The following is a 24,126-nucleotide window of genomic DNA, read 5'->3' on the forward strand; positions in this document are numbered from 1 at the left end:
TGGACAAAGAAAAAGAAAAGCACAGAAAATTCTGGCACCAAGAAGTCGACACCATTTTCAATACGTTTGGTTCTTTAATGAAATCCATGAAGGAGAATCTCCTGGCTGCTCTAAACTCTCACCAATCCAAAATAAAAAATCAAATTCCAGACATGACCCAAACAGTCCAACAAAACAAAGAAATTCTGAAGTCAAATAATGTTTCTGCAGTCACCAACTACAAATCCAAACTCGAGGGATACAGAAACATGCCTACTGAAATTGATGTCAAATTGCCATCACTCAAAACCAACACAGTCCAAGGTAGATAACTCAGCCTGGAATTAGAAAGCTACAAGGCTAGCCTGACACAAACAACACTGTCCAGTCTGACAGACGAAGTCTCCTATTTATCTTTACAAATGCTGCTAGAGCAAGCCAAATCAATTACAACCATTCCCACTGGAGTTAATCCTCTATTCAATGTTTCCTGTGTGGGAGTGGATGAGTGGTAAAGATAAAACCATAAGACGTGTTGACATACACGGGGCTGTACGGGACACTGTCACCACCACATGTAAAACCAGGCCTAGTGACATCACAGTGACCAGACAGGGAGAACTGGTATACAGTGATGGTCCCAAGAGAACTGTGAACATTGTCAGACACGAGAGAATAGAAACACTGATAACTACAGCACAGGGCTGGCATCCAGGTCAACTATGCTGTACTAAGTCAGGGGGCATTCTGGTCAGTGTGTGTACTACTGATAAAAGCCAATATAAAATTGTACATTATCAGGGACACGCAGTGAAACAGGAAATATATAGAGATGAAGAAGGAGAACCAATCTATAATGGAGGGAAATACCTGCTGTATGTGGTGGAGAACAACAATGGAGACATCTGTGCCTCTGATCGTAATGCTTCCTCCATGGTCGTGGTGGACAAGTCAGGAAGAGTTCGTTTCCGATACGATGGTACACCAGCCAGGAGGAGGAAGTCATTTAATCCTAAACACATAGTGACAGACTCCATGGGTCAGATCATTGTGGCAGATATGAACAATGACTGTCTACACATCCTGGATCAGAACGGACAGTTCCTGAGATGTGTGGACAATTGTGGACTAGATTATCCTGATGGACTGAGCGTGGACAGTAAGGGGAGGCTGTGGGTAGGGTTATATCAGTCAGAAGTGAAAGTGATTCAGTACATGAAATAAACACATGATATCACATACAGATAATGACAGAGTTCACACATTGCTCTTGATGATATTTACACAACAATGTTTACTTCATACGAAATGTATTTATACAGAGTTGTTTTGTTTAACATTGATAATTTAGTTAGTTTCTTCTTGTAATATTTTATATTCCTAGTGTGATTTTATTTTTACTGTGAACAAAATCCATTGATTGACAGCTCTCCCGCCCTCTTTATAAAAGAAAAAAAATATTCACAGTGGAACCCAGGCCTTATCAACTGTTGTTTTTGTTGTTTTAGTTTCAGGAATTTCAGGCTTTTGATGTTGTTTTTATAGGTTATTCTAGCTATACTTTAAGGATAATAAAGTCAATAAATAAATACAATGATTGATTTGTTTTTCCTTTATGTACTTTTTTGTATATGTAATATAGCTTTTTGTTTTATTAATATATTTCTTCTCTGTTTGGTCACAAAAGGGGATAGTGGTGGATTGGGGTGTCCCTTTCATATCGCTGTGGTCAAGTCAATTAAAATTCATAGATCAGTCAATTTATTTCCTAATCTGGGTCATTGTGATAATTTGAAAAGCTTTACGCTGTCCATTTAATTCAAACACTGATTACCTCCTTGTATTTTCTATCATAAAAGTCTTAATATCAAATAGAGATGTTGCTGAACAAATATTTACATAGTGCTGTTGCGTTTCTTTTGTTTTCACGTATAAGCAACTTATGTGGGTCTCCCAAGTCTGTACATTGGACAAAGGACAAGTAAAGTCAGGAATACAAAAGATAAAACTTTATTAATCAAGTCAAGCATGTTGATAAAATTAACGTGGGACAAAGTTTCAAGGGATATTTCGCGGCGTTGACCCCTCTCCTAGTTTTCTGGGATATAATTACTTTCCCATTTATGGGAGTTAATAAGTAACAGTATGCAAGGTGAATATAACGAACAGTGATCAATCTCATAACTCCTACAAGCAATACAAAATAGATAGTTGGGCAAACACGGACCCCTGGACACACCAGAGGTGGGATCAGGTGCCTAGGAGGAGTAAGCATCCCCTGTTGACCGGTCACATCCGCCGTGAGCCCCATATCCTGATCAGGTAAACGGAGTTATCCGCAGTCCAAATCAGTGTGCCAAGAACGGCTTAACAATCGGTATGAAACACGTCAGACAGCATTTGACCCAATGCGAGGTTGTATTGACGAACTCGATTGTTATAACGACCATAGAATTTGCGAAATGCTGACTTTAATCGAGACTGCAGATCTCAACTGCATATATAAGGTAAATTCTAATATATTGTATTTAGCAACAGTATAAAACACGATGTGTTCTTAAACATTAAATGCCCCTGAAACATCGAAAGAAAGAGTTGCCATTCTGAGTTTCTTCTGACACCATGTAATGTTCAAGTTGCACCTGGTATAGTCAGACACCGTTAAGATGTAGTTAATCGGTTTATTTAGAAACACCAACTTGGAAGTAAAAACAATCAAGATAGATAACTCGAACATGCATTACTAGATAAGTCATACATAGAAATACATTACAGTGCCCATACAGATGAAAGACTTTACAGAATACGATGTATATTAAACATTAACACCAGATGACAATTTGGACCTGTCTTAGATTTTAAACCCTATGGTTGCGAAATTCTCAATTTTGGTACATCCTTTCCTGCTTTTCCTAAATATGCAAGAGTTTTATACCGTATCAGCAGACATAGAGAAGTCTTTCAAATAAAAAAAAGACAATAATCACTATGATAAAGGCCCTATCCTGGAACCAAAGCCGTTACCCCCCTGGGATAATAGAACTGACAATTTTGATAAAGGACGGCCTACTCTATCTAAATATCTATTCAGTTCGAATTTAGTATCAATAGCATTAAAGAGGTATTATTTAAATATTATACATATATACACTATATGATACTAAGTTCTGGCCCCACCCTGAGGTCAGAATCTCTCCTCCGGGGATCATGGAATTTACAATTTTTGTAGAGATCGAACTCCCTATTCCACATCACTATGGATTTAGTTTTTCTTGCAGATGTGCGGTTGTAGAGAAGAGTTTTGAAAATTTGTCAATTTTTGCCCCACCTCTTACGAATCCTGAAATTTAAAATTCAGGATTTTAAAAGAAATTTAAAATCCTTGTCCAAAATATGCTTCATATTAAATTTCAAACGAATTGGATTTGTAGTAAAAAATAATCAATTCTTAACACATCTAATACCTGACCATTTTGGCCCCACCCACCCTGATACCAAAACCCCTACCCCTGGGGATCATTAAATTTACAATTTTGGTAAACTATTACCTGCTCTTTCTAAATATCCATTTAGTGTCGATTTGATATCAACAGCACTAATGAAGATGTTATTTAAATGTCTTACAAATAAACACTACATACCAGGTTTGGTTCTGTCCTGGAATCAGAACATCTACCCGGGGATCATGAAACTTACTATTTTGGTAGAGGCGTTCCTGCCCTACATCACTATTTAGTTTTCTTACAGCTATGCGGTTGTAGAAAATATTTTTGAAAATTGGTCAATACATGTATATACCAAGAGGAGTAAAAATCCACTGTTCGCCGGTCACGCCTACAAAACTGTGGTGGAGGTCAGTGGCGGATCCATGATTTATTACAAAAGAGGGCTGGAGGTCTGGGGGCTCCAGGGTTTTCAGGCATTTGAGGTCACTTTTTTGCGTTATTCTAGCTATAGCTTTATACATAATAGAGTCAAGAAATGAAGACAAATGATTGATTTATTTTTCCGTTATGCACTTTTTTGTACATATAATATAGCTTCTTGTTTACTAGTGTTTTTCTTCTATTTTGGGTCACAAAAGGGGATAGGGGTGGGCGGGGTGTCCCTTTCATATCGCTGTGGTCAAGTCAATTAAATTCATAGATCAGTCAATTTATTTCCTACTATGGGTCATTGTGATAATTTGAGAAGCTTCACGATGTCCATTTAATTCCTGCACTATTTACCCCTCAATGCATTGTCTATCATCAAATAGAGATCTTGTTGAACAAATATTTACATGGTGCCTTGGAAATAATTCTAATAATGAAATCGGTTGTTTTCTAATTGTACAGCGTTGTCGTCACGGAACGTCATAGTACCCATCAAATATCGTTGGTATGATCCGAAAATATTTACTTTTAAAATCAATACTTCATCCATTGGAGTTTAAACATTAACATCACTTTTCATTCTCGCAGCATTGGGCATCAGCTGAAATTGCTGAGCTATATACATGTAATACTAATTTCTATCTTAGTAAGATTGAATTTCTGAAGATGTATAAAATGCCACGATGTACAACAATATTCTTCAGTATGATTTTGAACGTGAGTTTATCAGTCCTTGTGTCGGGATATCACGTGGATGTCGTCAGGAATCTGACAAAGCTTCTGTTTGAAACCAATGTCTATGATAAAACGCTTCGTCCGTCGATGGACCATTCTTCGGCAACACAGTTGTCTGTGAGCTTCCACTTGATGAGCATAAACAGGCTGGACGAGGTAGAGAAGAGGTTAGTCAGTACGGCGTATCTTGTCGTGGAATGGCAAGACGAATTCCTGACATGGAACACTTCACAATACCCTGTGTATCGGCTGTCACTACCCCAAAACATGATATGGAAACCGGATTTGGTTTTGAAAAACGGATTCACCGAATTCAAGGAGCTGGGTGGTTCGTTTTATTACGTCCTTGTCAAAGATGACGGAGTAGTCAAATGGAAACCGTATCAAGTGTTTGAATCTCAGTGTTCTATAGACGTTACGTATTTTCCGTTTGATACCCAAACCTGTAACATTGTTTTTTACATTATGGTCACACACTGAGTACCAAGTAACGGTGGATACTTTTGACATTGTAATAGATAGGGATGAGTACCAAAGCAATAGTGTGTGGGAAATTGTGTCTACCAGCCAAAAGCGAGACAGCTCAACAAAAAACGTTGTTCTCACATACAGTCTTCGTTTAAAACGGAAACCTTCGCACTTCGTTCAAAATATTGTACTACCAATTTTGTTTCTCGGAATCCTAAATATACTTGTGTTCGTCATTCCTGCCGATGCTGGAGAGAAGATGTCGTACTCTATTACAGTAGCGCTTGGATTCATGGTATTTCTGACGATCATTAGTTCGGAACTTCCTGCAAACTCGGACACCACTCCGTATATCAGTTCTTACCTACAGATTCAGATCATCATGGGAGGTGTTGCTTTGGTTGTATCCTCACTACAGCTTCGCTTACGTCACAGAAATGAGGGTCAAAAGGTCAATGGAATTTTTGAATTAATTTCGAAAATTTCGCTCTGCAAAATACCGACGCACAAGAATGCGATTGCTCACAATGATGTGTCACTTGGTGGGGAGAAAGAACAGAATCTGACCCAGGACGAGGAGGAAAAGAACGTGTCTTGGAATGACGTCTCGTCTGCGATAGATTTTCTGATGTTTGTTATATATTCCTTAGTATACCTCATTAGCACAATTGGTGTGATGGCTAAACTGGAGCGTGGTATTTGATAACTTGTTGAACTGGAATCACTCACTTTACTGGTGTAGTTTGCTGTATTAGAGAAAACGGTTTAATGTTGTAAGAAGAATAAGATGATTAGAGAAGAATTATATTCAACTCCTCAAGCACATTTGTAGAAATTATTATATGCGGTAGAGCAGTAATTATCACCTTTCTTTAGTTTAAATCCTGATGACATGCAAGGTTCATGTTGCTTTTTAAATCCAAAGGCCAAAGGTCAAGGTCATTATCACACTAAATACCTATTGCGGCCATTCCAAGCTTTATACTTATAAACTATATAAAATACATGAATATTTTTACTTCGTGAATGCAAGCGTGCAAAATTTTCTAAACTACAACTCGACCATACACATCTTTCATGCATAATATTTGGAAATTATATAATTTACAAGTCTTTATATTATATTATTTAAAAAGAGATGCCTGACTTGTGGATTTGCATATCTATGATTGACTATCACATTCATGTATCGTTCATTGCATAGGAAACCTCTAGTCCTAATGTGTGTCAAACAATTTGAAATTATGTAAATAATTTGTGAAAATGTTTACAATTCACATGTACATATTTACAGTTCTAGTAGTTTAGAAACTATTTTTATGCCCCCGAGATCGAAGATCAGGGGCATATTGATTTTGTACTGTCTGTCATTCTGTGATTCTGTCTGAAACTTTAACCTTTCTAACAACTTTTGAACATTAAGTGATAGAGCTTTGATATTTCACATGAGTATTCCTTATGACAAGACCATTCCGTGGGTACCAACATGTTTTAGCCTTTGACCTTGGAGTTTGACCTACTTTTTGAAAACTTTAACCTTGCTTTTAACTTTTGAACAGTAAGTGATAGAGCTTTGATATATCACATTAGAATTTATTGTGACAAGACCTTTCCATGGATATCAATATTTTTTATCCTGTGACCACCACTTTGAAGTTTGACCTACTTTTAAAAAACTTTAACCTTACCAATAAGTTTTGAACAGTAAGAGCTAGAGCTTTGATATTTCATTTGAGTATTTCTTCTGAAAAGGCCGTTTTGTGGGTTCCAACAGCTTTGATCCTGTGACCTTAACCTTGGAGTTTGACCTAATATTAGAGCTTTTATATTGCACTTGAGCATTTCCTGTGACAAGATCGTTCTACTGGTACCAAGATATTTGTCTTTGCGACCTTGGTCATCTTCGGAATTGGCCATTATCGGGGGCATTTTGTGTTTCACAAACACATCTTGTTTTATACAAGTTTAGAGTGTTTGCATGTCTATCTCATTATAACCTTTTCTGTGATACTGAAAATAGCGATGAAAATCCAGCATTGCAATTTGTTTAACCCTGATCAGGCATCAGTCTGTATTATTAACTCAAAATATGACATTGCAACAGTATTATATTCTTTACACAATCATAGTTAACTGTTCTGTATGGATGTTATTACTATTCAACAGTAATGCTTTTACAATTGTTAATTGTCCAGATACCCGTATATGCATAATATTCTAAAATGCCTGAACTTGCAGCACTGCATGCTACATTGTATATTTTGTCACTTGAAAAGACCGGTGTCTGGCTTGTGGACCTGTTTATTTATGTTGGACTGTAACATGTAAAAACAAATTCATTGCATAGGAAACTTCTAGCCCAAATGTGTGTCAAAAAATTTGAAATTACTATGTTACCAATTTTGTTACAATGTTTACAATTTACATGTTCTTGTTTACAGTTTTAGTAGTTTAGAAAATGTCTTTACTAAAAAGAGAAGTGGAGTGTTTACATAACCACTTGAGTTTAACCTTTCGTGTGTTATTGACAAGTTGTGTTGTGCAATTCCGAAGTATGCCATTTAACATTTGGTTTCATTATGTTGGTCCATAAAAATAAGCTATTAAACATATATTATCATATGTCAACCTATCATATGTTATCTGTCTGTTCTGTTGACATATTAAATTTTGTTCCATACCTTTATCTATATTTCTTTTCATTTACTTTATTATAGCATTCATGCTTTTTCACATGAGTTCAGTTAAAGTGGTGACCCTCACTATAAGATACAAACCAAAGATATTGAGGTTTAATAAGGAAGGAACTATCTCGGCAAAATGAAAACCAAGAATATCGAGTTCTGGGTCATACTGATTACACAAAACTGGCCACAAGACTAGGAGGTTACAATACAAGCATCCCTTTAGATATTCGTTTTGACTTCAAAACCATAAAAAAGGAACATACTTCAAGAAACTTTCGATTTTAAACACTTCTTTTCTTATATAAAAACACGAATAGGAAGTTGTTCGTAAATCTGCAATTCAAGACCAATGTCTCATTAAAGTATTTGTCTGGAGAGTTTTCATATGTTTGTCATATTAGCATAACTGCACCATTTCTGAAAGTTATGCATTGAATAATTTGATCCCGTCTTTCAGTACTTTGATATATAGTGAGATGCTCCCGGAAAGACTGAATATTTAGTGAAATTTTGGCTATGTAGTGAGCCTTATTCCAGAGAAGCCTCACTATATAGCCAAACTGCCCGGGAGAAGTCTCACTATAAAGCCATTCGTCCCCCTTTATAGTGAGGCTTCCTCATTTACTTTACTATCTGGAATAATCCTTTTCGCTATAATTTACACGCGGTCATTGAAATACAAGCACAATTTCTTTCATGCACTTTTTAAAGTTAGTTAAATATTATATCCGGAAACGAGTATAGGTACCTTTAAAAAGTCCTATTTTACATCATTGTTTCTCGGCCAGTGCACGAGGTTGTGTTAAAAATGAATATTTTCATATTCTAACTTGTAAATGACTCTTTTGATATCCGAAGGACAACACCAATTTGAAGTGTCGTAATATAACCGATCTACATGATCATAAGTTAATGAAAGGAAAATGAAGTTCTTTCATGACGCTCAATGAGGAGTGGTGCAATAGGGATGGGTGCGTGGTCATAGCCTCGGAGACAATGGGTCTGAAAAGTCCGCCGTAATGCTTCCAGTAGGGACATGGAATGAATCCCTTGATGGTACAGAGTGGAACCCCCTTCAGTAGGTTCCCCCTTTCGGAAGTGTGGTGGAGGATTCAGAGGAGTGTTTGTGACCTTTACTGAAAATCAAAAGTTATCCTCTATTCACTCTTTTATTAATTGTCTATCACCGTATGGAAATCCTTTTAAATTTAGCTTAAACTACTGTAGTTTTTTTTTTTATGTATTTAGTGTAAGAAAAGAAAATACTCTTCCTATTTTACCCTGGGTGTTAGGTTACACTTCAACTTTGCAGTACATGTATTTTCTCAAGAGTAGGAGAACTAAAATCTTTCACTTGTTTTTCCTTTATAAATCTTTCTTTTAATTCGTTGGGCTAGAAAAGTGGAAATTGACATAGAAGCTTCCAGACATAGAATAGATCAAAATTTGTTCAATACATGCCCCCCGGAGGTCCCCGGAGGCCCCCGGAGGTTCGGTGGGACAACAGTGGGGCTGCTGATACATGGATGTAGGAAATTTCGTTTAAATATAATCTAATATAAGTACGTATTTGTCTGCCCATACACTGTGTCCTTACACATTAGGGTTAGAGGATATAGCCACTCCTTTAAGGGGGATGACTATGGAGCGACAAATTAACTCAAATAATTGAAGATATCTATAATTATTTGACTATATCTATAATCATTTTAAGATATCAATTCATTTGATGTGTGTTACATTTCAGTTGAAGAGAGCAATAATTCAATTAATACGGGTACAGTATCAATTCTATAATGAGGAAAATGATTCTCATTAATTAATTAAAACGCGCATCAAATCAATTATTACTCAGGAGGTGTGCTACATCAGAGAAATTTGATAGGGATGAAAAGTGGAGGATGTGTTGAACAATATTTTGAAATTGAAAACTGCAGGTTTAGTTGAGGCAATCTGAAAAAAAAAATAAAACCCCTGCTGGATTCGAACCCGCGATCTACAGTTCAGTATTTGACGTGCTAACCTACTGAGCTACTCAGCTAGGTGATTATTTTTTAAATGAATAGACAAATATTGCTGATATCTATATTTTCAGGCTGATATTTATCTTGTCATCCATGTTTTAAAAGGAAGTCGGCCATTATGGCGATTATGAGTACCTCCTTCATTCAATTATTGTGTGCAATAATTAAATTGATGATATCTTGAAATAATTATTAGTAATTTAAAAGATATTTTCAATTATTTGAGTTTATGTTAATTGTGGCGCACCACAGATGACTCACTTAATGCATATACTATAGCCAGTCTTCCAGACCAAGCACATGGGGATGTTTGTATCACTATTGATAGTTTGGGAGGAAGTCTCACTATATAGCACTATATATCTAGTCAAGTTCGAAACAACCATAGAAAACATGCAGGGGCGGATCCAGAAATTGCCATTAGGTGGGCGCAACATTATGAGGCAGGGGGTCTGGGTGTCGCCTCCGGAAGCTTCTGGATTTTACAGATTTACAAGACTTGTCTCCTATGTAGACACTTTTACTATTTTTTGTCATTTTTGAAAATTAAGGTGAATTAAAGTACATTTTAATAAAATGCCGCACATCTTAAAGAGTTTTTGGAAAAAATGCAAGTTCTCCCAATAAACATAATTAAACAAATTAAAAGATTTTGTCATTTATTTCTCCGAGAGTGGAAGAAAATATTACATTTTCTTTAAACAAAGAGAGACAACGATTGACCTTCAATTCAAATAATTGGAGGGGGGACTGCGCCCCATTAAATCCGCCACTGACATATATAATATCCCTTCTTTGACCTTGTTCGACATTTCGGCGGCGTAGGTCACTGAAAAGTCAACGATAAAATTTCAAACAGAAGTTGGCTGAAAATGACAGCATATTATATGTACATGTAACGCATATTTATGTATTTTTCTTCAGATGCAACTATGCAGAGTTTTAGAGTTGCCTTTCTTGGCAAGCACCTGTTGATACTTAGATCCTAGGCCACTCAGAAGATCTGGTATCTAATCACGTGATTATACCAAGTATGAAAAAGTGAAAATCTAACGAACGGTGATCAATATCTAATGCTTACCGTGAACATGTTATTCGAGTTGAAAATGCAGAGTTATGGCCCTTTGGGTAATTTTATGGAACTATGTTTATGATTCTAGAGCAATTGGGAACAGAATGTCAATTTCTGTCTTTTTATCTATAAGTCACCCGCTGCATAATTTGTATCTGTCGATAAATACTGCTACATGACTTACTTATTAAAATTAGTTAATTCGTTACTAAGGAAGTGTGCAGTTGGCCACTTCACTTGCAAGGGGCAGCAACTCTCAACAGAAAATCGAACGAGACTAGTTCCTATCATGATTGAATAAACCCATATGTGAGAAATCCTTTTCTCTGAAGGATGTCTTGCTTTGCTGGTAAATGTCGACACGTAGTTTTGAATTTAATCTCTCCAATTATTCTGTAATTTCAACTGAAATAAAATGATCCAGAATTACATGTATTATACAAAATGTCATGGTAGGTATTTCATTTCGAGAAATTTTTGCACCTCATGGATGCAATATTCATTTTTGTTGATGAACACAGAAGATAGAGTTTCTGTAAGTAATTTTCCCTATGAATGTTATTTTATAAGAACTATTTTAATTCTTACAATACCACTTCCATGTTCTACTGGACGTCCGGAGTGTTAAAACCCAAATAATCAAAATAGAATAGATGCTTGGCATAAAATCATAAACTGGAACGAATATGGATGAGATTTTTGAAAAGACAGAAAAAGTTATTCTTTCTTTTGTTACCCTGAATTGATCCTTTAGCTTAAGTCCAACTCGAGTCGGAATTCTTGCACCTTCACGGTCAACGGAATTATTATAGGGAAAAACCTCACCCCTATGCAAATAGCTCCTTTAATAAACTGTATGAAGCGCAAATTTAACTATAGTTCAAGCTTCACAATTTTCAATGTATTCCCAAAACCGTGGAACTAAAACTACTTTGGAATATGATGGTATTGACACTACAGAAGCAGACATATGAACCGTTTTAAAAACTGGGTGAATATAGTTTTTCTTTTAAAGATATTGTTTTAGAACATGTATAACGGAGAGACTTGAGGTTCCTGGAAACCGACTCATCATTGTTCTGTAGGTTTAGATGAATTTGTTATTCCGTGGTCAAACATTTCGTTACCCTCGGTATGGAATGTTTACACCTCAAGCTAAACCTCCTAGTCAAGAAATGCATTAAAGTCTGTTGAATATTCGGCTACAATGTGGGTCTGTATCGGGAAACTTGTTGTGTGGTTATCTAACTGAGGTGGAGGGCTTGGAATTCCAGAATTGTTATTCTGGTGTTAGAGTGGTTAAAAGTCTGCATTCTGTTGTCGCCAAGTATGTATATATATGCAGAGGGATCTCGCTGTGTCATAAAAACGAGAAGGGCAGCGAGGCCATAAGTAGTACATGTACATGTTCTCACATATTTTATCAATTGAGAGGCTTAAACACAATATGCAGGTGATAATGGAATTTTGCTACATAAATATGGGGAGTTGACGATGGAGAAGCTGAGGCCATCCCGTTTGTCATAAAGGTTAGTTGTTAGTTCGCCGTTAACGTCTATATGCTTAACTATGAAGCAGATATATGAGACTGGTGTTTTTTATTTTGAGTCTAAAGGGATATACAGGGGCGGATCGAGGAATTGTGGTTACGGAAGGCGCCACTTTATGAGGTAGGGGGTTCTGGATTTTACAGATTTTATGGGGCTTGAAATATTTCTCCTATTAAGTCATTTGTACTATTTTCTATCATTTTAATAAGGTGAAATTAATAAAATGACCCAAATTTTAAGGGTTTTTTTGAAAAAAATTAAGTTCTCCCAATAAAGTAATTCAAGAAATCAAAGGATTTTCTCATTTATTTTTCCGGGAGTGGAAGAAATTATTGCATCTTTTATCGTTTAATACATTTTCCGATACCTCGATTTACCTTAAATTTGAAAATTTTAGGGGGGGGGGGGTGCGCCGGCTCTCTAAATCCGCCGCTGATATATAGAATTGACGTTTGAATGAAGTAGGTATCATTAATATATAAAGCGTACTCGACATATATAAATATCAGTTTGAACGCCACAACAAGACTTTTTCTTTCATAAAAGGTTTTGAATAAATTCTACCGCATAAGAAGACAAAACCAGGTCAGCTAATAAAGGTACCCAATTCGTGCTTATTTAAGTTACATTGTTTAACTGTGACATGAAAAGAAAAACGAAATTATAAATAAAACCAAATAATGAAAATATAATGAAGGTATTTTACTCCAAATCAAAAGATATATATATATATATATATATATATATATATATATATATATATATATATATATATATTGATTTGGAGTAAAATACCTTCATTATATTTTCATTATTTGGTTTTATTTATAATTTCGTTTATCTATCTATCTATCTATCTATCTATCTATCTATCTATCTATCTATCTATCTATCTATCTATCTATCTATATATATATATATATATATATATATATATATATAGTTTGTAAATAAAGAATTCGGTATTTGATACAGTAAATACATCCAATAATAAAAGTCAAGAAACACAAAACTCGAAGAACATTTCACTGTTAGCGCTTTCGGCTTTAATTAAATTATGACTTTTATTATTGGATATATATATATATATATATATATATATATATATATATATATATATATATATATATATATATATGGAATGATGATATAACGATAGATTTGAAGTATCTAATGATGCTCTTTTGAAGACAAGGTCACATCGGTAGAAGAAAATACAATTACAATGTCTTTTCTATCTATAAATATATAAACAATCTTCAAATTATCATCATTGAACTATTGAATCAGATGTAAGGAGTTCATCTTCAAGTTCATGTAAAATCAAAGCAGAATTTCTCTCTCTGTATTGTTCACCTCTCTACGGATTAACTTGTCCTGAAGGATGATTTAAAGCTGCATAAAAGAATTAAATACCTTCGTACAACCCACACATGCTGAAAATGGTTTCTTGTAACTTTGCTAATAAGTTTAAAATCGTGAACTATATTTTCTATTCTTGAATGAAACAGGTTTCAAGTTTCGAAATTCAGTGCAATTATGTTCGACGACGGTGTTCAATAATATTTTGAGTAAGTTTTACGCAACCACCCTTGGTGGGCATGGTCAGGAACTTGACAAAAATCTGTGTTTAAAACTGGATTGTATTGGATAGGTTTTCAATGGTCTCAGATAATAATGCAACTTTGTGCATCAATGTTGCTCCGTGCACTTTATATGTTGAGTTTATGAAGTCATGTATTTGGATATTCAGCTGACGTGGTCAAAAACTTGACGAAATATCTGTTTGAAACCAATACGTACGACAACACACTTCGTCCATCGACGGATCAATCATTGGCAACGGAGCTAAAAGTGTCCTTCCATTTGATGGGTATTAACAAGCTGGATGAACTGGAGGAGAAATTAGTAACTACGGCGTATCTCACTCTAGAATGGCGGGACGAATTCCTGACGTGGGATCCGTCAGCATTTCCTGTGTACAGGTTGATGTTACCCCAAACCCTGGTATGGAAACCGGATCTGGTTCTGAAAAATGGATTTACAGAATTTAAGGAACTGGGCGGCTCGTTTTACAATATCCTGCTGGCATTAAGTGGAGACGTAATTTGGAAACCTTACCAGGTGTTTCAATCCCAATGTTCTATAGACGTGACGTATTTTCCATTCGATACCCAAACTTGCGACATTGTTTTCACTCTGTGGTCGCATTATTCGTCTCAAGTAAATTTAACCTCCGCTAAGGATGCAGTGGCAAGGGATCAGTATCAGAGCAACAGCATATGGGAAATTGTGTCGACCAATCAAAATATAGACAATTCCGGAAGTAACGCCGTCATCACGTACAGTCTCAATTTAAAACGAAAGCCTTCGCACTTCGTCGGAAATATAGTTCTACCAATTTTGTTTCTTGGAATTCTGAATATTCTTGTATTCGTAATTCCTGCCGATGCTGGAGAGAAGATGTCGTACTCTATTACAGTAGCGCTTGGATTCATGGTATTTCTGACGATCATTAGTTCGGAACTTCCAGCAAACTCAGACACCACTCCATACCTTACGTCTTACCTACAGATTCAGATCATCATGGGAGGAATAGCTCTGATAGTTTCCTCACTGCAGCTTCGCTTACGTCACAAAGATGAAGGTCAAAATGTGAATGGATTTTTCCAATTAATTGTGAAGCTTTCGCATTGTCAATTGAGGAAGAACAAGGTTATGAAGGGAAATACTGTCATCCCTCTTGATGATGTAAAAGAAAAGAATTTTGCTGACGATGAGGACGATGTAAAGATGTCTTGGAATGACGTCACGTCTGCGATAGATTTTCTTATGTTCGGTATCTATTCCTTAGTGTACCTCATTAGCACGGTTTGTGTGGTATCGTTAATGGAGAATGGAACATAACGGGCAATAAAGCAATCCGACAATTCGTCGCTTATGTCATAGAAAAGTGAAAAAGTGATACAAACCAAATGATAATAATAGCTTGATGTGACCCCATAAATGGGTTAGATTTGTATATATAAAACGTGTTCTTGAGCCTAAGATATTACGTCATGGATATCTTATTATTTGACTCAGGTTTTAATTTTTTTTATTTAGATACAAAGAAATACATTTTGTATAGAGCGAATTTGGGAATGTAATCTCTACTGTTACTACATATGATCCTTTTGAGTAAAACATGATTTGGTTGATACATTTGTAAATTTGTTCGTAACCAAGTGTAAAAATATTTAAATTTTGGAGCCAAAAAACGAAAGAAAGAAAAAAAAAACCAAAAAAAAAAAACCAAAAAAAAAAAAAAAAACCAAAACAACAAAACAACAAAACGAAAAAGAAGTAAATGTTGACTGGATAATCTGCTTCATTTCTGACGTCAAGTTGTTATTTACATTTCTAAAGTTTTTGTCATTGATTACTTTACCCATTGTAATGTTCGTCATTTCCGTGTGAATGCGACTCAGTTGTGAACAATGCGCGGATGAATCTTGATGAATAAATATCTGTAATACGTCTCTTCTGTAAATATTAGGAATATCTCATTTCTAACTAATGTAAAATTTTATCCGTAGATTTAAAACATACATGTATTAACAACGATTTCAATTTTTCATCAATATTTTTTTTCCTCTAAAATATTAGAATGCGCATTATATCTGAAACCTTTAGACATGTTTTATTAGATATTTATATTATGCACCAAATCACAGGGAAATTTTGACTCTAGAATCTCTTATTTGTAAACGAAACATCTTTTTTTTTCATCCCGGGAAATCACTAAAAAATCATTTAGAATAATTGAGAGCTTGTATCCCTTTTTCGATGGTAATTATATTTCATAAAACTTTAAAGGTGCTTTAACGAGCCATTAAATACAATTTTAGTGTAATGAGCTACCTCAAATCCTTCACATCAATTTTCAGTCAAATCAGGCGAAGTCAAATTGTACTAGTATATACCTCTATGAGATAGAAAAAACCCTTTTTCTGTAGTTTAAAGATTTTGAGAATATATTGCATCTGATCTGCTTTGAATGATCTTTATTTTTACCCATGGAGAACTCAATATTTCCACTTAACAATAGAGTTCATAGGCGGATCCAGGAATTTGTAAAAAAAAAAAAAAAAAGGGGGGGGGGGTGTGTGTCCTAGCACTTGATCTTTTAGGTACTTTTCACAATCGCCACTCCCACCTCATTGACACCTTTTGCTTGTATACATAGCATTTTAGGGGGATCTTGAGACAATTTATACACGAAAATGCTTAATTTATTTCCACTTGTTTCCCCAGTTCTAGTCATTGTTATCTACATATTCAGACCTGATTTTTGATTTTAGAAATTTATTTAAAGGTTACTCCCAATAGGTATGGGGTGTTGGTCCTTAGAAACTATGCGGTAAATGGTGCAAAATCCTGCATTCTGAGCATTTCCTGGCACTTCGTTTTCACTTTTAAATTGTCTACTTCTTAAACAGAACTTTCATGTTACATATACTTAAATACTTTTTAAGAATTCTGAAGTGAGACTTGTATCTGAAGAAAATATCGTAAAAATATATCAGTGTTTCGTCTTATTTATCGTAGAATTAAATCATATACTGGTGTTGATATTTGAATGATGCAATTACATGTAAGTATCCACCTTTCATATCATTTTGACTCAAAGTCTCGTTAACATTGAATAACTCAATTTTTGGGGGTCCGCAAAAAGGGGGGCCCGGACCCCCTTGACTCCCCTCTGGATCCGCCCTTGAACATGTAATTGCAATGAGATGAAATAAACTTCATTTAAAACCATTTATCACACCGATGAATAGAAATTGTGGGACTATCACATATTGTAAGCGGTAAACAATTGTTTAATTCTATTATATATGTCTCTGCTAGAGTTTACTAACTCAGAAGTGAACATCGTACATAACGATGGCGATTTGTTGGAGGGAATGCATACATTTTGTTTCAATATACATGTACGTTTCACTCTGTTAAAACATTCTCTCAAAGGAAAAGCAAACAATGGTTATAATATGTACACTATCATGGAGAACAAAATACAATAGTTTACTACGTCTGTTCGACCTTATTGTGTACTTAGTAAACAACATGAATTATCACGATAGTGATCGCTTAATTCATATCTTATAAAATAGAGAATATTTAAATTGTCACCCGGTACCGAAGGTATCATTGAAGTTTCAATTCTGAGGTAATTATGTCTGCTCTAGAAAGTGATAAAATCCTCGTTATCAGACGTTTAAACATAATCACCGGACCTTGACGAGTACGTATTTTACCAACAATTGACAGAAACTATAGTTAGAGTTTAAAAACGTGACATTTTGCGATTGCGATGACACACCGCAATTACTGTCCTATAAATGACTTTAAAGCTGACATGGATTCCAAAATATGTGTACATTTTATCCGTTATTTTCTTTCAGATTTAAGGTTTTACCTTACCGAATATAAACCAAATGTGATTAGTATATGTTTCGCATCCCGAACAAAAGATTTTTGCGTGTACCAGATAGCTTGGTGCACCCCAAGTCCAAGCTTCATGGTTGGGTAACCTTGCCATTGTATTTACAATTATCAAACCAATAATGATTAAGGATTGGTAACAATCAGGGAAGAGCGTCGCGCTTTCTGCATACGGTGTGTCACTTCCCAGAATTGATATGGAACATTGGATATTAAAACAAAAACACAAAGATTTGGGCGACCAACAGAAACAATGAAGAGATCACACGTGCTCTGTGTAAGATATATTTAATCCCTTACTCTTACTTATCATTGAAACAAATCTAAAAAAGACATAGGGAGTTTTATATCACTTTATCAGCATATCTGATCTGTTTTTGTTGGTCAACCAAATAGTCTGTTTTCAAGATCATTTTCAGAAATGATATCTAGAAAATCATGGAATCATTTTCTATCATACCCTAAAACGTAAAAAAAAAAAAAAATGCAAAAAAAAAAAAAAAATAATAATGAAAGAATAGTTTTAGTAAGCACACAGCCAAAATCCATTTGAAAAGACATGACAGACACTCGTGAAACATGGATGAAGATATATCGAATGTGTACAGAAACCTATTAATACTTGAAAACTACTCACTGTGCATCCTCACCTGGCCGTTGAAGACAGGTAAACTCCCCTTAAGGGAACTAATTATCAAACCCAGCCAATACAAAATTATATAAAATAAATGCTGATGACCTTGATTGAAGGATAAAGAATAAGGAAGGATTATAATAAATCAGATAGAGAAGACAAAGAGTATTCATTTCTCGGGTGAAACATGTACTAAGTATGTTTTTAAACTTTTCTCTCGCCACTCGATTTGGTCCCTCGCTTCGCTCGGCACTAAATCTCTTGGTACTCGAGAAAAGTTTACCAACATTTACTTGTTACACCCGAGTGAAAAACAAACAAAACCACGTTTTAAAACATCGTGCATTCCTCAAAATTACAATCGACATATCGGACATTAGTAAAACATTCCGAAAGCTTAAATAATTGATGAGAAAATGCGAAAAAAAAGGTTTTTCTAGAATACTTGTCATCACGCCAATAACATGTAATCATTTACCAGTTATGTACTGATAACATTAAATAAGCAATGAACATAATATATATATTATTCACATTCAATTCTTGCCAGATATAAGTGCATTTGCAAAAGTAATGCACGTGGCATGCTCGCCAAGTAAAAAAAAAAAAAGTAAGAACAATTTCCTCAAGAATGTGAACAATGTGCGTATGAATCTTGATAAATATAGTCGGCTATTCTATTGACTGTGTTTCCAGCAAAAATGAAAGTAAAATGTAAATATAAAAAAAAATGAATTAAAATTTTGTAAAATACACGAGGGAATGAAGTGCAACGCTTCATACGTCATAGTTTTTCACGAAGCGCTAATTCGCTTTATGAATTATGGCGGCGTAAAGAGTCGCTGTCCATACTCTCCTGTATTAAAAAAACAGAATTTTAATTTCAAAAAGTCGTTATGAAGGCGGATCAGAACTTTCTCAGAAGATTTCCCGCGTACAAGAGGACTCATGCTCCGAATGAGTCCTGGACTAAAAACCTTGAATTTCTGGCATGAAGCATTGATGTTTCAAAAATTAAAATTTATATAGCCCCGATTGTTTAAAATCACACTAATACACTCTATTAATGTTGTACCATATTACACCAAACTGACAACTCAACTGTATGACAAACGGGATGATTTCAGCTTCTCCATCGTGAACTTCCCACATTTATGTAGCAATATTCCATTATCACCTGCATATGGTGTTTATATATCTCAACTGATTCGATATGCAAGAGCTTGTTCTGGGTATAGTCAGATTTTAAATCGAGGTAAGCTACTGACAAACAAGTTGATGGTACAGGGATTTCAACAGTCTCAATTGAAGTCAGCATTTCGCAAATTCTATGGTCGTTATAACGATCTAGTTCGTCAATACAACCTATCATTGGGTCAAATGCTGTCTGACGTGTTTCATACCGATTGTTAAGCCGTTCTTGGCACACTGATTTTGATTGCGGATAACTCCGTTTACCTGATCAGGATACGGGGCTCACGGCGGGTGTGACCGGTCAACAGGGGATGCTTACTTCTCCTAGGCACCTTATCCCACCTCTGGTGTGTCCAGGGGTCCGTGTTTGCCCAACTATCTATTTTGTATTGCTTGTAGGAGTTATGAGATTGATCACTGTTCGTTATCTTCACCTTACCAAAACCGCAACACGAATTTTACTGATTTATGAAATAATAAAATCTTATTGTTTACATCAATTTGAAAGTTAGCATACAGCCGTATATCTATATTCAATTTATGTTCATGGAGCAAGGTTCACAAAATTATAAATGACTTACATCCAATCCTGAAAATAAACATTATGACGTGTCACAGAAACGTAAAAACACATCTTTGGTATTTAGTCATGCAATGCATGTAATTTTACTGAATATCTATATTCCTGAATGTAGTTGGTAAGATTAAGGTATTCCTCATCAATGTAGAGATAGTTGCTATGTTCAGCAGTGTAACAATTAATATAAAGTTGATTATCTGTTGGAATTACCAACTTCGCATGTATATATTGAATAAAATATATGAACACGAAATGTAATTAACATTCAGTATCAATTATAAGAATGATCTCATCTTGTAAATTTGGACAAATCGAATAGATAAAAAAAAAATCCACGTGGCCTCTGTTTTTTAGTCCGCTGATTTACTAATGATACTATTATGGATTTTCTTTCACCTAGACCTTCCACCCAAACCCATTTCTTTATCTTTCATCCATGAAAAATATCTTGTTCCCATAGGCTTCAATGCTTAATTAATTAAGCTACATCTTCTGTTTTGAGATTGATTTTTAAACGTCTCTCCGTTGATTTGCAGAATCCTCTGGAGAAAATTAACATTTACGGCCTGATTTTATTGTCTGTTGAAAATATTTGTGGGGCTAATTAGGGGTACAATATCTTAAAATCAATCTTTGGCGTTTGTGCATGTTGATTTTCAAATTCTAATACTATGTAAACAAAGGACGACTTGGTATCTGACGCAATTCTCCATCATACTATCGGTATAGTGGTAGATCTACTGGAAAAGTTTCGAACTTATAGGACAACCCAAAATACAAAAGAAAATGTCTGCGATCCAGGTGCGATAGAAATCTTTTTTGGTGAAATATGACATCTAAGGTCACATCAAATACACAGAAAATTTAAGAATCGGAAGAATATATTTTCTCTCAAGTTTCCTTAATAGCATATTCTTGATAAGGTTGTTTTAAGTCAATCTCCAAGTGCAAAGATATTTCGTTTTGTTAGAATCGCGATCCAATTATTTTTCGTTCTTCCACATGTGCACGTTATGGGGATTTATAATGGGAGTCACGTAGAAACAGAAAAAAACCCTTCACTGCGTCCTTTGTTGCCGTGGATCATGTTTGACAAAAAATAAAAGAGTGGGTGGATAGATATGGAAACACCTTAGTACATTTATATTGTATGATTGTCTTTGTCATACCACGACTTGACTGTTGACAAATGGAATTATCGCTTCCTATCTAAGCAGTTTAATAAATGAGATGATGATTCGAAAAAAATGTCGTATACAAAGCCATGCACATGGATGTTTCCTGTTTCAGTGGATATCCCATCTCTTGGGAATAAATTAAATAGATGATGTCATTTTACGGTTTTAGAGGACTCGTTGCGGATGTAACCGATCAAGAAGGATTATATACTCTCCTAGGCCAACCTGGTCCCAATTATGGTGTTTATCGCCTTTGTATTCCTTATAGAATTATGGGATTGATCGCTGTTTGTTATCTTCAGGTTTTACATAAGTGAAAAAGAAATCCATATACGTCACCAAATGATTCTATCCAATGTACGTGTGATGTCACTGCCCGTAAATATCCTGATCCCACTCGGATGCACGTCCGCACAATTCAACAATTAGGTCAGATCAGCAAACAGATATTGCAAAATGAGAGAAATTAAAGCATACCATTATCTATTTAGGCGCTCAGAGATTGAAAATAATTCGTTACGCCTCACTTTTGAATTACCTCTTTTGTATTTAGAAACATATTGCATCGCTAAACACACTTTGCTCTTATAAGTGTTAAGGAGATCAATCACCTAGATTTTTTTTTCAATTAACGCTATTGGCGTGGACAGAAATCTATTTTTTTCCTATTAGATAGGCTCATGATACAATAATGCTTTTTAAATAATCACGAATGTGAATTCAACTGTTTTTTCTTTGTGTTGCATTATTGTCACATTTCTTAATGGTTCAGCATGGTCCATCGAATATTTGGTCCGACTTACAATGGACCAAATTTACCTCCATTAAAATTGTTTGCTCTATGATATTTCTTAATTATAATTACAAATCTGATAAAAAGAATGTACAAAACAAAAATCAATGCAGTCATTGGTAATTGTTTATGATAGGGACAAATACAATTGGCTTTGTCATCATCGAACTTACGTTTGCTCTAATTGTAACATCGCAGTGTGCCTGTCAACTGCTGAGCTAGGAGTTGGTAGAATCTACAAAATTATCTCTCCTTAAGATGCTACTGGGTACACCAATAATTTTCAATACTATTTTGATTGCTTATTTATCAGCTTCTGTGCTCAGATATTCAGTGGATGAAGTCAAAGAAGTTCTTTAAGATGTATCTGTGTACAACAATCATTTACAATATATTCCTGATTGTGAATTTATCACAAAATATCTGTTTGAAACCAATGCATACGATAAAACGCTTCGCCCATCAACGGATCAATCATTGGCAACATAACTATCTATGATCTTCAACTTAAAGGAGATAAACAGGCTGCATGAACTCGAAGAATAATTGGTTAGTACGGCATATCTCACTCTTGAATTGCGGGACGAATTCCTGACGTGGGACTCGTTAGCATATCGTGTAGAGAAGTTACCACTACCCCAAAACACGATGTGGAAACCGGATTTGGTTCTGAAAAACGGATTCACGGAATTCAAGGAATTAGGAGGTTCCTTTTATTAAGTCATTATCTCATTTGATGGAACAGTAACCTGGAAGCCTTACCAGGTGTTTGAATCTCAGTGTTCTACAGACGTTACGTATTTTCCATTCGATACCAAAACCTGCGACGTTGTTTTTACATTGTGGTCACAATTTCAGAACCAAGTCAAAATAAGACCACTTGATGATGCCATGAAATTGGTTCAGTATAAAAGCAACAGCATATAGGAAATCACATCTACCAGCCAAAATATAGATAATTCTGGAAGTAATGCTGGCATCACTTTCAGTCTTCGTTTAAAACGGAAGCCATCACATTTCGTCGGAAATATTGTTCTACCAATTGTGTTTTTCGGAATCCTGAATATACTTGTGTTCGTCATTCCTGCCAATGCCTGAGAGAAGATGTCGTACTCTATTACAGTAACGCTTGGATTCATGGTATTTCTGACGATCATTAGTTCGGAACTTCCTGCAAACTCGGACACCACTCCTTATCTCACTTCTTACCTACATATTCAGATCATCATGGGAGGAATACCTCTGATAGTGTCCTCACTACAGCTTCGTTTGCGTCACAGGAATGAAAGTGAAAAGGTCAATGCAATGGACGTTTCGAAATAATTGTAAAATTTTCACGTTGTCAAATAAGAAAGCGTAAAATAATGAAGGGAGATGCTGTTAACCCACTTGATGTTGTGAAAGAGAACGTTACTGAAGCTGAGGAAGATGGAAATATATCTTGGAATGACGTCTCGTCTGCAATAGATTTAGTGATGTTTTGTATCTATTCCTTAGCTTACCTTATTAGCACGGGTTGTGTTCTTTCTATAATGGAGAATGGAACTTATTAAGTAATAAAGCAACCGAAAGAAAAGATAGGACAATTCGTCGCCTATGTCGTAGAAAAATAAAGGAAGCCTTTCCTACATGATGATATCTTGATGGGATTCCAAAAACGACAACATAAAATACTCTAGCTCACATCAAAGTTGAACTAGGACGAAAATGACTATATGCACTCTTATTACTAGAAGTGCCTTTACTCTTCAGATATACTTGACCAGTACCTTTAATTCTAAAGAAAAGTTAGTAAATTTTAAATCACAAAACTTTTCACAAATCAACAACAAAAAAAAACCAAAAAAAAAAGACCCAAAAAACCCCAACA

At 35.2% G+C, this 24,126-nt stretch overlaps 3 protein-coding genes and 1 pseudogene across 3 annotated transcripts; all 4 read left to right on the forward strand.

Annotated features, from left to right (window-relative positions):
* Positions 1–483: 483 nt before the first annotated feature.
* Positions 484–1,203, forward strand: LOC130048825 (uncharacterized). Its single transcript, XM_056145897.1, has one exon. It carries the CDS (start codon positions 484–486, stop codon positions 1,201–1,203), a length of 720 nt encoding a protein of 239 aa, XP_056001872.1.
* A 3,356-nt stretch (positions 1,204–4,559) lies between these two features.
* LOC130048826 (neuronal acetylcholine receptor subunit alpha-6-like) lies at positions 4,560–5,760 on the forward strand. Its single transcript, XM_056145898.1, is given in 2 exon segments — positions 4,560–5,045; positions 5,047–5,760. Coding segments are annotated over 2 exon segments (1,200 nt in total).
* A 3,003-nt stretch (positions 5,761–8,763) lies between these two features.
* On the forward strand, positions 8,764–15,466 carry LOC130048827 (neuronal acetylcholine receptor subunit beta-2-like). Its single transcript, XM_056145899.1, has 2 exons — positions 8,764–8,822; positions 14,124–15,466. The coding sequence occupies exons 1-2, from the start codon at positions 8,764–8,766 to the stop codon at positions 15,295–15,297; spliced, it is 1,233 nt and encodes a 410-aa protein (XP_056001874.1). The 3' UTR covers positions 15,298–15,466.
* Positions 15,467–18,456: 2,990 nt separating this feature from the next.
* LOC125654503 (neuronal acetylcholine receptor subunit beta-2-like) lies at positions 18,457–23,809 on the forward strand (annotated as a pseudogene).
* Positions 23,810–24,126: the final 317 nt, after the last annotated feature.

This window comes from Ostrea edulis, chromosome 7 (genome assembly GCF_947568905.1).
Source record: "Ostrea edulis chromosome 7, xbOstEdul1.1, whole genome shotgun sequence".
NCBI classification, from domain to species: Eukaryota; Metazoa; Mollusca; class Bivalvia; order Ostreida; family Ostreidae; genus Ostrea; species Ostrea edulis.